General features: G+C 53.6%; 2 protein-coding genes across 2 annotated transcripts; both read left to right on the forward strand.

The window, feature by feature from the left end:
• The first annotated feature begins 304 nt into the window (after nucleotides 1-304).
• On the forward strand, nucleotides 305-3,028 carry LOC135816548 (uncharacterized). Its single transcript, XM_065329744.1, has 4 exons — nucleotides 305-453; nucleotides 874-1,000; nucleotides 1,591-1,721; nucleotides 2,092-3,028. The coding sequence occupies exons 1-4, from the start codon at nucleotides 305-307 to the stop codon at nucleotides 3,026-3,028; spliced, it is 1,344 nt and encodes a 447-aa protein (XP_065185816.1).
• A 325-nt stretch (nucleotides 3,029-3,353) lies between these two features.
• Nucleotides 3,354-7,181, forward strand: LOC135816549 (uncharacterized protein K02A2.6-like). The gene has a single exon (XM_065329745.1). The coding sequence runs from the start codon at nucleotides 3,354-3,356 to the stop codon at nucleotides 7,179-7,181; it is 3,828 nt and encodes a 1,275-aa protein (XP_065185817.1).
• The last annotated feature ends 5,152 nt before the right edge of the window (nucleotides 7,182-12,333 follow it).

Genomic DNA, 12,333 nt, shown 5'->3' on the forward strand with positions numbered 1-12,333 from the left:
CTAGCCACGGAATACAGTCGCGGCCACACTACTGGCCCGTTCAACGCGCCGCCACTCGTCCATCTGCGCACCCCTGGCGTAGGTGTGGTCCCCGAGAAGTCGGGCACCTACCGGCTCATCATGCGCCTGTCCGCCCCCGTGGGGAACAGCGTCAAGTCGTTCATGGACAAGCAGGCCTACCATTTCTCTCTAATTACGATTGACACGATAGCAGACCATGTGCGCAGGACTGGACCTCTTGCACTGCGATAATTCAGTAGGGTGCACTGCCTGGGAGTCCGGCACATGCCGACACGCCGGGGTCATGGCCCTGATACGCAGCACCATGCAACTCCCCGCTCGCCACAACTTCTGCCTGCTCGTCCGTCATGTCCGTCTGGTTCCGACGCGGAGACTGCCCCATCATCACTCGCCAGTGCCCAATCCGACAACGGATAGTCGCATCCGTCTGCAGTTTGCCAAGCGCTCCAGCCGCCAATTAAAGCCCCCACCTACAGTTTCCGCTGTCAATGATTATCCATGCCCTGCCGGAGCGAACCCTTCATGGTCTATCTTACCACTCTGTGGGCTTACCGGGCTTATCCGGCCCCTTAGAACACCTTTTTTTTTTCTTTTTTGGGAGGAATGGTGGCCGACACCCCGCAGGCCCCGAACCGGCGACCACTGTACTCGGGGGCGCTCCATATGTACGCGACACGCGTGCCCCGTATGGCGCAAACAAAATAAGGGCCAGGCACCGCATTGCCGTGCTACCGAGGCAAATTGTAGAGGGCGTTAAGCCTACCCAGCAGGTTGTATGTTTGCCCGTATACTAGGGGCACGGCTCTGCGAGCCTGACCTGCTCGCTGTCTTGTGCTCTGCGTGGATATCCAGGCTCACAAGCCGCACGCATAACATCCCGCCGGATGTCCACCTCCCGCCGGAGGATCGGCTGCAGACACCACCGCCGCAAGCAACGGTTCTGCGAGCCAACGCTTCGCCGCCCGCTGTCTATTGTTCTGTGTGTCTATCCAGAGTCGCTAGCCCCACTCGCATAACATCCCGCCGGATGTCCACCTCCCGCCGGAGGATCGCTTACAGACACTACTGCTGCAAGCTACGGCTCCGCCGAGTCAAGGCTTTGCCGCCCGCTGTCTGTTGTTCTGTGTGTCTATCCAGGGTCGCTAGCCCGGCTCGCAGAACATCCCGCCGGATGTCCACCTCCCACTGGAGAATCGCTTACAGACACTACCGCTGCAAGCTTCGGCTCCACCGAGCCAATGCTTCGCCGCCCGCTGTCTATTGTTCTGTGTGTCTGTCCAGGGTCGCCAGCCCCGCTCGCATAACATCCCGCCGGATGTCCACCTCCTTCCGGAGGATCGCTTACAGACACTACCGCTGCAAGCTACGGCTCCGCCGAGCCAAGGCTTCGCCGCCCGCTGTCTATTGTTCTGTGTGTCTATCCAGGGTCGCTAGCCCCGCTCGCATAACATCCCGCCAGATGTCCACCTCCCGCTGGAGAATCGCTTACAGACACTACCGCTGCAAGCTACGGCTCCGCCGAGCCAAGGCTTCGCCGCCCGCTGTCTATTGTTCTGTGTGTCTGTCCAGGGTCGCCAGCCCCGCTTGCATAACATCCCTCCGGATGTCCACCTCCCGCCGGAGAATCGCTTACCGCCGCAAGCCACGGCTACGCAAGCCAACGCTTACGTGCCACTCCATGCGTCCACCCGCAAGGCTAAGTATCTATGGATTAGGCAAATAGGCTCCCAGTCCGCGGGGCTGGGGAGGAGGGGGGCTCTCGGGTCGTATTTGCATTAGCCCCACGGGATGAGGGAGAACCTCGACCAAACCAGTACAGGAACGCCCCGCCGAGGTCAGGGGGGAGATCTCCCACTAGCATAACCCACGGGCCCCCTGCTTACAATCCGCAGCCACGCCGCCGGGCCAGTGTGTTCCGGGAAGCGGGCCGCCGTTCGGCGACTCGGCGCAGCATGCATACACCGCAGCTTGGCCGCCGTGCCATGCTGCCTGTTTAGGGAATGTGCACGTGTGCAGGCGTATGCATGTGTGCATTTGTGTTGCATGCGCTTGTGCCTGTGTCCTCCTAAGCTCGCTAGCCACCGCTCTCTCAGCTCGAGCAGAGCACCTGATTGCAAACTCGGTAGCCACTGGTACACAGCGCACGTACGCCCCAGGCTGGCGTGCATTCCTGGAGTTCATGGGTCGCATGCGCCGCGACGCACATCACCCAGATCAGAACGACGTCATGCTGTTCGCTGCCGCAATGTCTCACTCAGTCAGTGCCAGCACTCTGAGAGTCTACCTGGCCGCGGTCAAATACCACCTCCTCCGCATGGGAGGCCCAGTCGGGGTTACATCCTCAAGCCGCATCACAGCCCTGCTCAAGGGCTTAGAGAGAGCGTCGCTTCCCAGGCATCCGTCAGCACGCCCTCAGCGCCAAGCGATCACCGTCCACCAGCTGAAGGCTCTCCGCCAGTTCTTGGATCTGTCCTTGTACTCCCCGGCAGACAGACTAATGCTATGGGCTGCTCTGACGACAGCCTTCCACGGCCTGCTGCGTGTGAGTGAGTACACGTCGCTGTCACCACACGGCCTCGGCGGCTTCAAGACGCTGAGGTGCGAACACCTCCAACTAGCCCAGCAGGAGGCCTCTCCGCAGCTCCAGAGGACGAAGACGTCTCAATTAACAACAGGCGGGGAGGTAGCGCTGCATCGCTACACTGACCCCGCACCATGTTCCGTCCGAGCCCTGCAGGCTTACGTTCGGTCCAGCAAATGGAGCAATGACAAGCAACCCCTCTTCAAGTTTCAGGATGGTCGCCATCTCACGCCGAACGACATCAATGCTGTCCTACACAAAGTGCTAGGTCCAAGCATCAGCAGCCATTCCTTACGCGCCGGGGGAGCCACACACACGGCGGATCGAGGCGCCCCAGAGTATGCCCTGATGGCTGCAGGCCGCTGGTCCAGCGGGGCATATCGTGCATGCATTCGCAGGCCCGCAGGCATGCCACAGCACTACTAGAGCCTGCGTGTCACAAGCCACTCGGTACCTTTATTGGAGGCACGGGTGCTGCCGATGGGCGCCGCATAGTCATCCATTGTATCCTTTTATGTAACATGTATGCATTCATCCGGCCGCGCTGTGCGACATGCCAGTTGTACCGTACACACTTTAGCTGTACTTGCCTGCCTGGCTTTTCCTTTGATCTCTCTGTCGTTCTCTGTATTCCCACACACTTGTGATTTGTAGTAACGAAGCTAGTTACAAGATGTCTTTGGTGCGTTTGTAGAACCACTACATGGTGTCAGAATTGGTTTTCCTGTAGTCTTTGGCCTCGTGAGCGGTGATGGCTCGTTTCAACCCTCCAGCGCCTTTCGACTTCAGCTCACCGGACCAGTGGCCCGCGTGGAAACTCCGTTTCACCCGTTTTCGTGCTGCCACCAAACTGAGTTCCGACCCGGGAGAAACTCAGGTGGCCACTTTGTTGTATGCTCTCGGACCCAACGCCGACTCCTTGTTCGAGTACCAACTCGGACTATCCGAGGACGACAAGAAGAAATATGACGAGGTCGTCAGTGCTTTCGACACGTACTTCCGCCCCTCTACCAATGTTGTTCATGAACGGGCTAAATTTGAACAGCTTGTACAACAACCCGGCCAGACCGTAGAGGAGTTTGTCCGTGCTCTGTACAAAGCTGCAGAGTATTGTGAGTTTGCTGGCACGAAGGATGAGCGTATCAGAGACCGCTTCGTCGCCCACATGCTGGACAAGCGGGTGAGTCGGGAGCTGCAGATGAAAGACAAGAGCGAGCAAACTCTCGCCAAAGTTGTTGCGTTCGCACGGCACGCCGAAACTGTCCAGCAACAGGTTGCAGCCCAATCGCGCAGTGGCTTGGCCGCCGCCAGCTCGATTTCAGACGATGATGCCTCAGCCTCAGCTGTCCAGTCGCACCGTGGTGGTCGATCTATGCCGAAGAGCAGACCGCATGGTAGCTACAAATCTGCAGCAACGCCGCCTGCGACCGAATCGAAGTGCCCGAACTGTGGTGGAAGCCACCACTCGCAACGCGATCAGTGCCCAGCCAGAGGCCAGTGCTGCAAAGCCTGTGGCAAGCGCAACCACTTCGCGCGAGTTTGCCGATCGAAACCGTCCACCTCTGCCGTCACGAACGACTCTCCGGACTCTCTATTTGTTGGCCACACGACGTGCGCACAAAGTGTAAGTGATTCACCCTGGTTGGCAGATCTAGCTATCGGAAAGAGTGTAGTCCAGTTCAAGCTAGATACTGGAGCTGATGTCTCTACCATGTCCGTGCAATCATACAATACACTGCAGCCCAAGCCGTCCTTATCTGCTACTAGTGCCCAGCTGAGAGGAGCGAATGACCAGACTATGCAGGTCCTGGGTGTATTTGAGGCTCACTGCTCCTTTCAATCTCAGTCCACTACCATACCCATCTTTGTTCTAGATGGTGCCAGCACTAGCCTGCTCAGCCGATCTGCGTGCACAGCACTGGGTCTAGTCCAGCGTCTAGCTGAAGTGCAAGGTCCAGTCCCACTCGTACAGTGTATGGTTGGTCCTGCTGCGCAGATTCACTTAACTTCCGACGCCACACCGTATCACTGCCTGACAGCTCGCAGAGTTCCTCATCACCTGTATTCGAAAGTACGTGAAGAACTGCACCGCATGGAAGATGGCGACATCATTGCGCGTGTCGACGAACCCACAGACTGGTGTTCGCCTATGGTGCCCGTCCTCAAACCTAACGGCAAGGTACGCATCTGTGTCGACCTGAAGCGTCTTAATGCGTCTGTCAAGCGGGAGACATTTCAGCTGCCAACGTTAGAAGATGCCCTGTCTTCACTGGCCGGAGCGACTGTGTTCACGACATTGGACACTGCTAACGGATTCTGGCAAGTCCCACTCAGTCCCGACTCTGCCCGTTTGACCACCTTCATCACGCCGTTCGGCAGGTTCTACTTCAAGCGACTGCCATTCGGCATCACATCAGCACCTGAGATTTTCCAGAAGCGTCTCACCAACCTTCTGGACCAGCTCCCCGGCGTGTTCGTCTACATGGACGATATCATTGTCTCTGGCCGTACGCGAGAAGAACACGACCGTAACCTAGCTGCCGTACTAGACATCCTGCAGAAAGCCAACGTCACGCTGAACATGACGAAATGTCACAAGCGTCAGGCCGAAGTGAAGTTCCTTGGTCACATCTTCTCCGCCAAAGGTCTCCACTCTGACCCAGCGAGAGTGTCCAGCGTCGCTAATCTGAAGCCGCCCAAGAACGTCACGGAACTGAAGCGCATTCTCGGCATGTTCGCGTTCATGTCACGCTTCATTCCCAATCTCTCGGAAGTCAGCGCTCCACTGCGTCTTCTACTGGGGCATGACACCGCATGGGAGTGGTCTGCTACACAACAACAGGCCCTGGACAAGCTCAAACAGCTTGCCACCAATGCGCCCTGCCTCACGTTCTTCGACTCAACCAAGCCCACGGTCATCAGCGCTGATGCCAGCAGTTACGGCTTGGGAGCTGTCCTATTGCAGGAGCATGACGACGGAATGCGCCCCATTGCATTTGCCTCACGCAGCCTCACCACTACTGAGCAACAGTACGCGCAGATCGAGAAGGAGTGCTTGGCTGTTGTCTGGGCTTGTGAGCGATTCCACGGCTACATTTACGGCAACTCGTCCCTCACTGTCCAGACGGATCACAAACCACTCATCCCGCTGATCAATACGCGTGATTTGAACCGTGTCCCGATGCGATGTCAACGCCTCCTGATGCGCCTGCTCACGTACAATCCAGCCGCCGTGTATGTCCCTGGCAAAGAGCTAGTTGTTGCCGATGCTCTGTCTCGCGCTCCGCTCGCCTGTGACGACACGCCTAGTCTCCAAGACGAGATCAGCATCAACCTCGCATCTTACATCGGCGAGATCGTGTCGGATGGTAAAGCCCGTGACATTGCTGACGCCACCACACAAGATAAGACGCTCAAGCAAGTCCTCCACTTCGTCCAACACGGATGGCCGTGCAACCCACGTGATGTCGACGACACTGTGCGCCCATACTTCCATGAACGCCAGTTACTGTCCTGTGAGCAAGGTGTGCTGTGCCATGGCTTCCGCATTGTCATGCCACCCTCTCTGCAGCCTGAGATGCTCGAGAAGCTCCACGAGGGACATCAAGGTGCAACGAAGTGCAAGTCTCGCGCCCGCCATTCCATTTGGTGGCCAGGCTTGTCAAGGCAAATCGACACGATGGTCGCTACGTGTGAAGTGTGCACCAAACACCGCGTCCAGTCGACCGAACCACTGCAACCCGTCCAACGCCCAACACTGCCGTGGCACACGGTTGGTGCAGATCTGATGGAATTCAACGGCACGACTTACCTCGTCATTGTTGACTATCTCTCGCGTTACCTCGATGTCGTACCGCTGACTGCCACAACCTCGATTGCTGTCATCAAGCATCTGCACCGCATCTGTGCCGAGCATGGTTTCCCGTCCACCTTGGTTACAGACAACGGTCCTCAGTTTGCCAGCGAAGCGTTGACTGAGTTCTGCACAGCAAACGACATCACCCATCGCACTTCCAGTCCACGGTATCCTCAGTCGAATGGCGAAGCGGAACGTGCAGTTCGCACCGCCAAGAATCTCCTGCGGAAGGCCGAAAGCCTGCAAGATGCACCCTTGGCTTACCGCACGACACCGCTGAGCAACGGCTATGCCCCATGTCAGCTGTTGTATGGCCGCCAGCTCCGTACCGGTCTACCTGCAACGACTGAACAGCTGGAACCGAAATGGCCAGATCTCCCTAGTATTCTGGAATCGGAAACTCAGTCCCAGGAACAGCAGAAGTTGCACTACGACCAACGGCATGCAGCTAAGCCTCTCGCGACTCTACAGCTTCATGACCGTGTATTCATCACCGATCTCGAACGGGAGGGCAAGATAGTAGAGCAAGTGTCCAATCGTTCTTACCTCGTTGAGTCTGGTCACTCTACTGTTCTCCGCAATCGTCGTCACTTGATCCGACTGCCACTGCTAGAAGCAGAGAAGCCGACAGTCGAGGTTGAGTACGGTGGCACAGCAGCTGATCCAGTCCGTCACTCTGCTAGAGCTCCTCAGCCTGTCAACCGCCTCATTGAATCATGCTAATTCAGCAACGTGCCGAGACGTATCTGCCGTCGTCTCTGCACATCACTCTTTCACTGCAACTTGCTCTACAAACCATACCTACATTATCGAATAGTCTTTGAACTCCTCATCTTCTCTATTATAGCCTGTTTAATCTCAGAGGGGAGATGTAGTGGATGCACATCCCACTGTTTGTCATTGTATCCTTTTATGTAACATGTATGCATTCATCCGGCCGCGCTGTGCGACATGCCAGTTGTACCGTAGACCCGGGTGCTCGAATCAGAAACGATTTGACAGGTGTGCAATTTCTCATCTGTAAATCTCAATAATGTCAGAATTTTCTTTTGGAGAGGCGATGGAACAGGGAAGAGAGTCTGGCTTGACCCACCCAGCAGGAATTCAGAACCTGGGTGCGCTACAACACAAGCTACAGTACGCAGTAAAATTGTCGTATTTCCTTCGGATTTTTTATTTGAAAATTGGGTGCTCGAATCAGAAACAGCGAACTCGTCAGATCGTCTCCGATTCAAGCACACGGGTCTACCATCGTCTACGCTTGGTGTGGCAGTTGAGGGCAGGGAGTAGTAACTTACTACTACATTTTTGAGAGCAAGATGGTCAGTGGAGCCGCAGATTCAGCAGGTCTTTGGCAGCACCGTACAGGAGACCCATATCCTCGAATCAAGGACCCAGCAAAAAGTGGGTCGCGAGTATTTCAAAAAGCGTTTACCGGGCAGCGCTGAAATTTGGCATACCGTTAGCGGGCCATATGTTGATGGTATTTGTGAAATCTAAACGAAATCGGAACAAGTTTAGGTACAATTTCAGGGTGTTTCTGTTTTGGTACCCTGTGTCTCATTCGAGCACCCGGGTCTACGCACTTTAGCTGTACTTGCCTGCCTGGCTTTTCCTTTGGGGGGCGTTCGTTTTTGATCTACAGGTTTGGGTAGAAACTACTTCTTACGGTAGAGGTGTTCGTTTTTTGAAAAAAAATTCTACTCAAAAGGGTAGATTCTACTTTCCTCTACCGGCTCTACCGGGAAAAAGTTGGTAGAATCCGGTAGAAGTTGGTAGAGCTACGGGATTTCCAGCAAGATCAAGGATTTGTACACAACTCCATAAAAAAAAGAAACATTTCACGTACACATCGTGTAAACTACTAGATCTGGTAGAACAGCGTTCGTACACTTGCCTCTACCATCTACCTCTATTGGTAGAGTGACTCTACTCTACTCTACCAGGTAGCTAAAAACGAACGTAGCCCTAATCTCTCTGTCGTTCTCTGTATTCCCACACACTTGTGATTTGTAGTAACGAAGCTAGTTACCATGGTTACAAGATGTCTTTGGTGCGTTTGTAGAACCACTACACATAGTGCACGCACATTGGCACCATTGAACTATTCATGTGTACTAAGATTTAGTGTTCCGCTGCCATAGCAACCTAGTAGTACACGTAGCCGTTCCGACGGCGCACGACCCCGCGGGTCGCTTCTGCTGTCCTTGCCTCTCTGATGCGTGATATCAAGAGTACATGAAAACCAGAGTGTGCAGCTTGGGGCCTTTTCTGCTATGGGTGTCTGTCACGGCGAAATTCCGTGATTACATCATATTTGGCCCAGATCTGAGGCGGGAAATGGCGTAGTGCGTACAACTGAGCTGCAGTTGTGCAGAAAGAGACCTGCTTGAATCCTGCTTGTACGCACTACATCACTAAAATGATGTAATCACGGAATTTCGCCGTGACAGTGTTACAGCAACCCATCCGAGCTGCACACTCTGGTTTTCATGTACTCTTGGTGATATGTGTACATCATTAAATAATCATGACCTCATACTGAGCACATGTACGTCATACTTGATTACCGATCACAGGCTCGTGATTATTCATGCTGGAATAAACGCTTGCGACACCCCACAGGCTCGTCTCTCTTGTGTGGCATGAGGGTTAACGTTACTTATAAGTTATAACACGAGGACGTGTTCTTTTCCGTGTAAGCGGGGGGGATATGTCGTATCCATACTATTGACACGTGCCTTTTAGGCCTCTACGGGACAAGTATGCCTTATTTTGGTGTCTAATTATTTATCTATCTCCCGTAAACGGGTTCATAATCGTCTTTATTTTATGTCTTCACACAAGGCCTGGGGCCTTCCTTATTTGGTATACGCTGTTAGTTCCCCACCTGGCTCCCGCTCTTTATGCAACAGTTCGTACACATATTTACTACGGTTTGATACGCTATTGCATGCGGGATCAGCAATCTCGTGGCCATGGATTTCCATGGCCGCGACTAGATATTATTGCCATCACCTTTCTCTCGCTCTCTCTCTTGCCTTCCGCCTTCAGGCGGAAGCTTCGGCTTTCGTCTGTCTTGCCTTGTGCTCTCAGTATCGTCTCTTGAACTAAGTTAGCTCCTTTCAAGATGTGAGTATACCTGAACGCTGGTGTGAGTGTACGTGTCTGTATATGCCTGAGTGTGTGTGTGAGAGTATGTCTAGGTATATGTGCGTGCGTGCGTAAGAGTAATTCTGTTGGTGGACTCTCTCCAAGTGGCCACCACTGCACGGCCTTGTAATGTGATGGTTTAGTAAGTAAGTTAGTTCATGTCGAACCGCAGCCTTGGGGTCTAACCCCGGGCCGACCGGATACGACATCTGTATTTACGGACGGTCCCTAACCGATCATGTGCTTTAACGCCTACTTGAGCCTTGAAAGATTTATCCGCAGGCAAACGTAGAAGTTAGTTTTATGCAGTGCGGTATCCTATCCTGCATAATGACACAACTGCCTACAACACACGGAACACATAGCAACTATGAAGAAAAGCTCAAGTGATAATCGCTGGAAATCACACGGCTTAACATGTCACTGACACTCATCCTGTCATAATCAGCAGGTTACAGAATAAAAGACTGAGATTCAGCTACAAGTCGTGCTGAAATGTCTGATCACATTGCATTCTGCTCAACTACAGGCTCTGAAGTCAAAGTTACTGGAAGAGAAGGAAGTCACGTGGCTGTGATTCTATCCTAAATTGCTTGATGGCTGCCCGTGGCCCATATCCCTGGCATGCTTCGATGATGGCCGTACGGCATAGATGCGACAAAAGCTGTGGCTGAGAAGTAGCCAGACATATCACATCTGATGCCGCAATCTTGCACGTTCCTGCATTGCGCGCCAGGCCACAGTCATTAAGTTGGCCATTCGCAAACGGTAGTTCCTCTACACAGCGCACTCCTGGCAAGCCGCCGTGTCTAACGAGAAGTCGAACAACGTCATCATCCGGGTCACATCTCGTCAGTAGCCGGTCTAAGGCTGGTGGATAGCCAAAGCTGAGTACGCATAGGCCTTTCCTAATAGAATAGGAACGGAAGAACTGTGGATTACTGAAGATAGCATTACTATCTACACATTGGTCCAAGCGCGGCGTACGTGTGTTCGATGCCCAAAAGGAAGGCGAGATCATGCGCTCGAAAGAATGGAACATTCCGGAACCACTGTTACGAGATTTCACTTCCCGGCGCGCTATGTCAATCCAGTGATGGCACACCGCTTCGAACTCTTGATACAACACACCAGATGGGTTGGCGCCATGCTGAAGCAACAGCCTGGCCTTGTCCGCGGAGCGATCGTGATTCTCTTTCGCCAGACAACCAAGCATGCTCTCGTTCTTCTTTGTGATGCCTATTCTCAGCAGCGACACTGCACAGAAGAACTTCTTACAGGTCAGTTCATCGGCCGTGTAGCAAGGTGTGTCCATCCAGTCTTCCAGCGCTTCATACGGCTCGGCGGAAACATCGATTGTCACTGAATCCGTGTCCCAGTGACGGCACGCTAAAATCTTGCGCCGATTATCGTCGTTGGAAACAGTCAGTGCCCGCAACACCAGTGATCCGGGTGGAGGACATCGTGGACATGACCACAGGGTCAGGTCCATCTCAAAATTTCTGGCATTGCTGCACAGCAAGTTGGGTAAAGACAGCCTCCATTTGTAATCCGGGTGAAAGAAAAAGGGGAAAATGCCCCAGGTGCATTGCTGCAGCGAGGGGTGATAGGGGGATTCCCCCATGCGCAGCAGTGCACGCACAATGCCCGTCTCCTTCAGGAGATATGCTATGCAGAGAGAGGACATCTCCTGAGCAACGTTCGCAAGTTCTAGCTCCAGTGTGGACGATACGTCAGCGCCCCACTTCACCAGGCACTGCAGCATTCCCTCACACCCAGCCAGTATAGCACAGTGTACTATCGTCAGCGCAGTATTTCCTGAACCTGAGCCCGCAGATTCCACTACAACCCTGTTTACCAATACCTCAGTGACTATTGATGTATTTTCACCTAGCGATACGTAGCCATTCGCGGGATCATTAAAATCCATTACATCCAGATCCTCTTGTACAGACTCTTCCATCACAAGGACTGGTTTGCAAAATACTGCTGTTTCACGGCCGACTGCTGTATGTTGTGAAGAATACTCTGGTAACCGACCGCCAACTTCTGCCTCCATCCGAATGTTGCAAAGGTTCATCCTTGCCTGGTGTTCATCCATCTCCCTATCACCGCCGCCATGGTCAGCTTCTAGTTCTGTGCTATTCTGGCCAGCTGCAGATTCACACTGCTGGCGTTCATGAGCAGTAGTACTACTACTAGTGCTGGGGTGGTCACGTGCACTGTCAAGTGCAGTGAATAGCATGTCCAATGCTGCCGTATTGCAACTGCAAACAAGTTGTTGTACGAAAGAGCAGATCTCCTCAAAGCCCCTCTTGCTGCAGAGTATTTGCCCTGCCTGTGCCGACCCAGTTCGTAAGCTGAAGTTCAGCGTGACGATATGTTTGCTGGCATAGCTGCTTTGGGCCGCAAGCAGATCACTTTGCAACGCCAGCACGTGCATGCGGCGCTTGTCGTCCATGATCTCGACAAAACTAACGACGTTCTGCCGCTGGAAAACACCCAGACACAGCAGTGTCTTCCAGTCTGCTCGATTCCACTCGTAGGTCTACTTCTTTGCACAGGAAAGAACTTCGGAAAATGTGCGCCGTAGACTATGACCACTGGCACTGGTACATGGTGTGACTAGCCAGCCAGACTAGCTACGCAGGGCCTACAAATTATAATTTAATTTGTAGGATCCCTAGTACTAGTAGATCTACTGGCTGACCCTACTGTAGAT

The sequence above is a fragment of the Sycon ciliatum genome, chromosome 5, assembly GCF_964019385.1.
Source record: "Sycon ciliatum chromosome 5, ocSycCili1.1, whole genome shotgun sequence".
Taxonomy (NCBI): Eukaryota; Metazoa; Porifera; class Calcarea; order Leucosolenida; family Sycettidae; genus Sycon; species Sycon ciliatum.

Coding starts and splice junctions, on each gene's coding strand:
- LOC135816548 (XM_065329744.1), top strand. CDS start 305: ATGGCCCTGATACGCAGCACCATGCAACTCCCCGCTCGCCACAACTTC. Junction 1,001..1,590: donor CGCCCGCTGTCTATTGTTCT/GTGTGTCTATCC, acceptor GTGTCTGTCCAG/GGTCGCCAGCCCCGCTTGCA. Junction 1,722..2,091: donor GCGTCCACCCGCAAGGCTAA/GTATCTATGGAT, acceptor TGTCCTCCTAAG/CTCGCTAGCCACCGCTCTCT.
- LOC135816549 (XM_065329745.1), top strand. CDS start 3,354: ATGGCTCGTTTCAACCCTCCAGCGCCTTTCGACTTCAGCTCACCGGAC.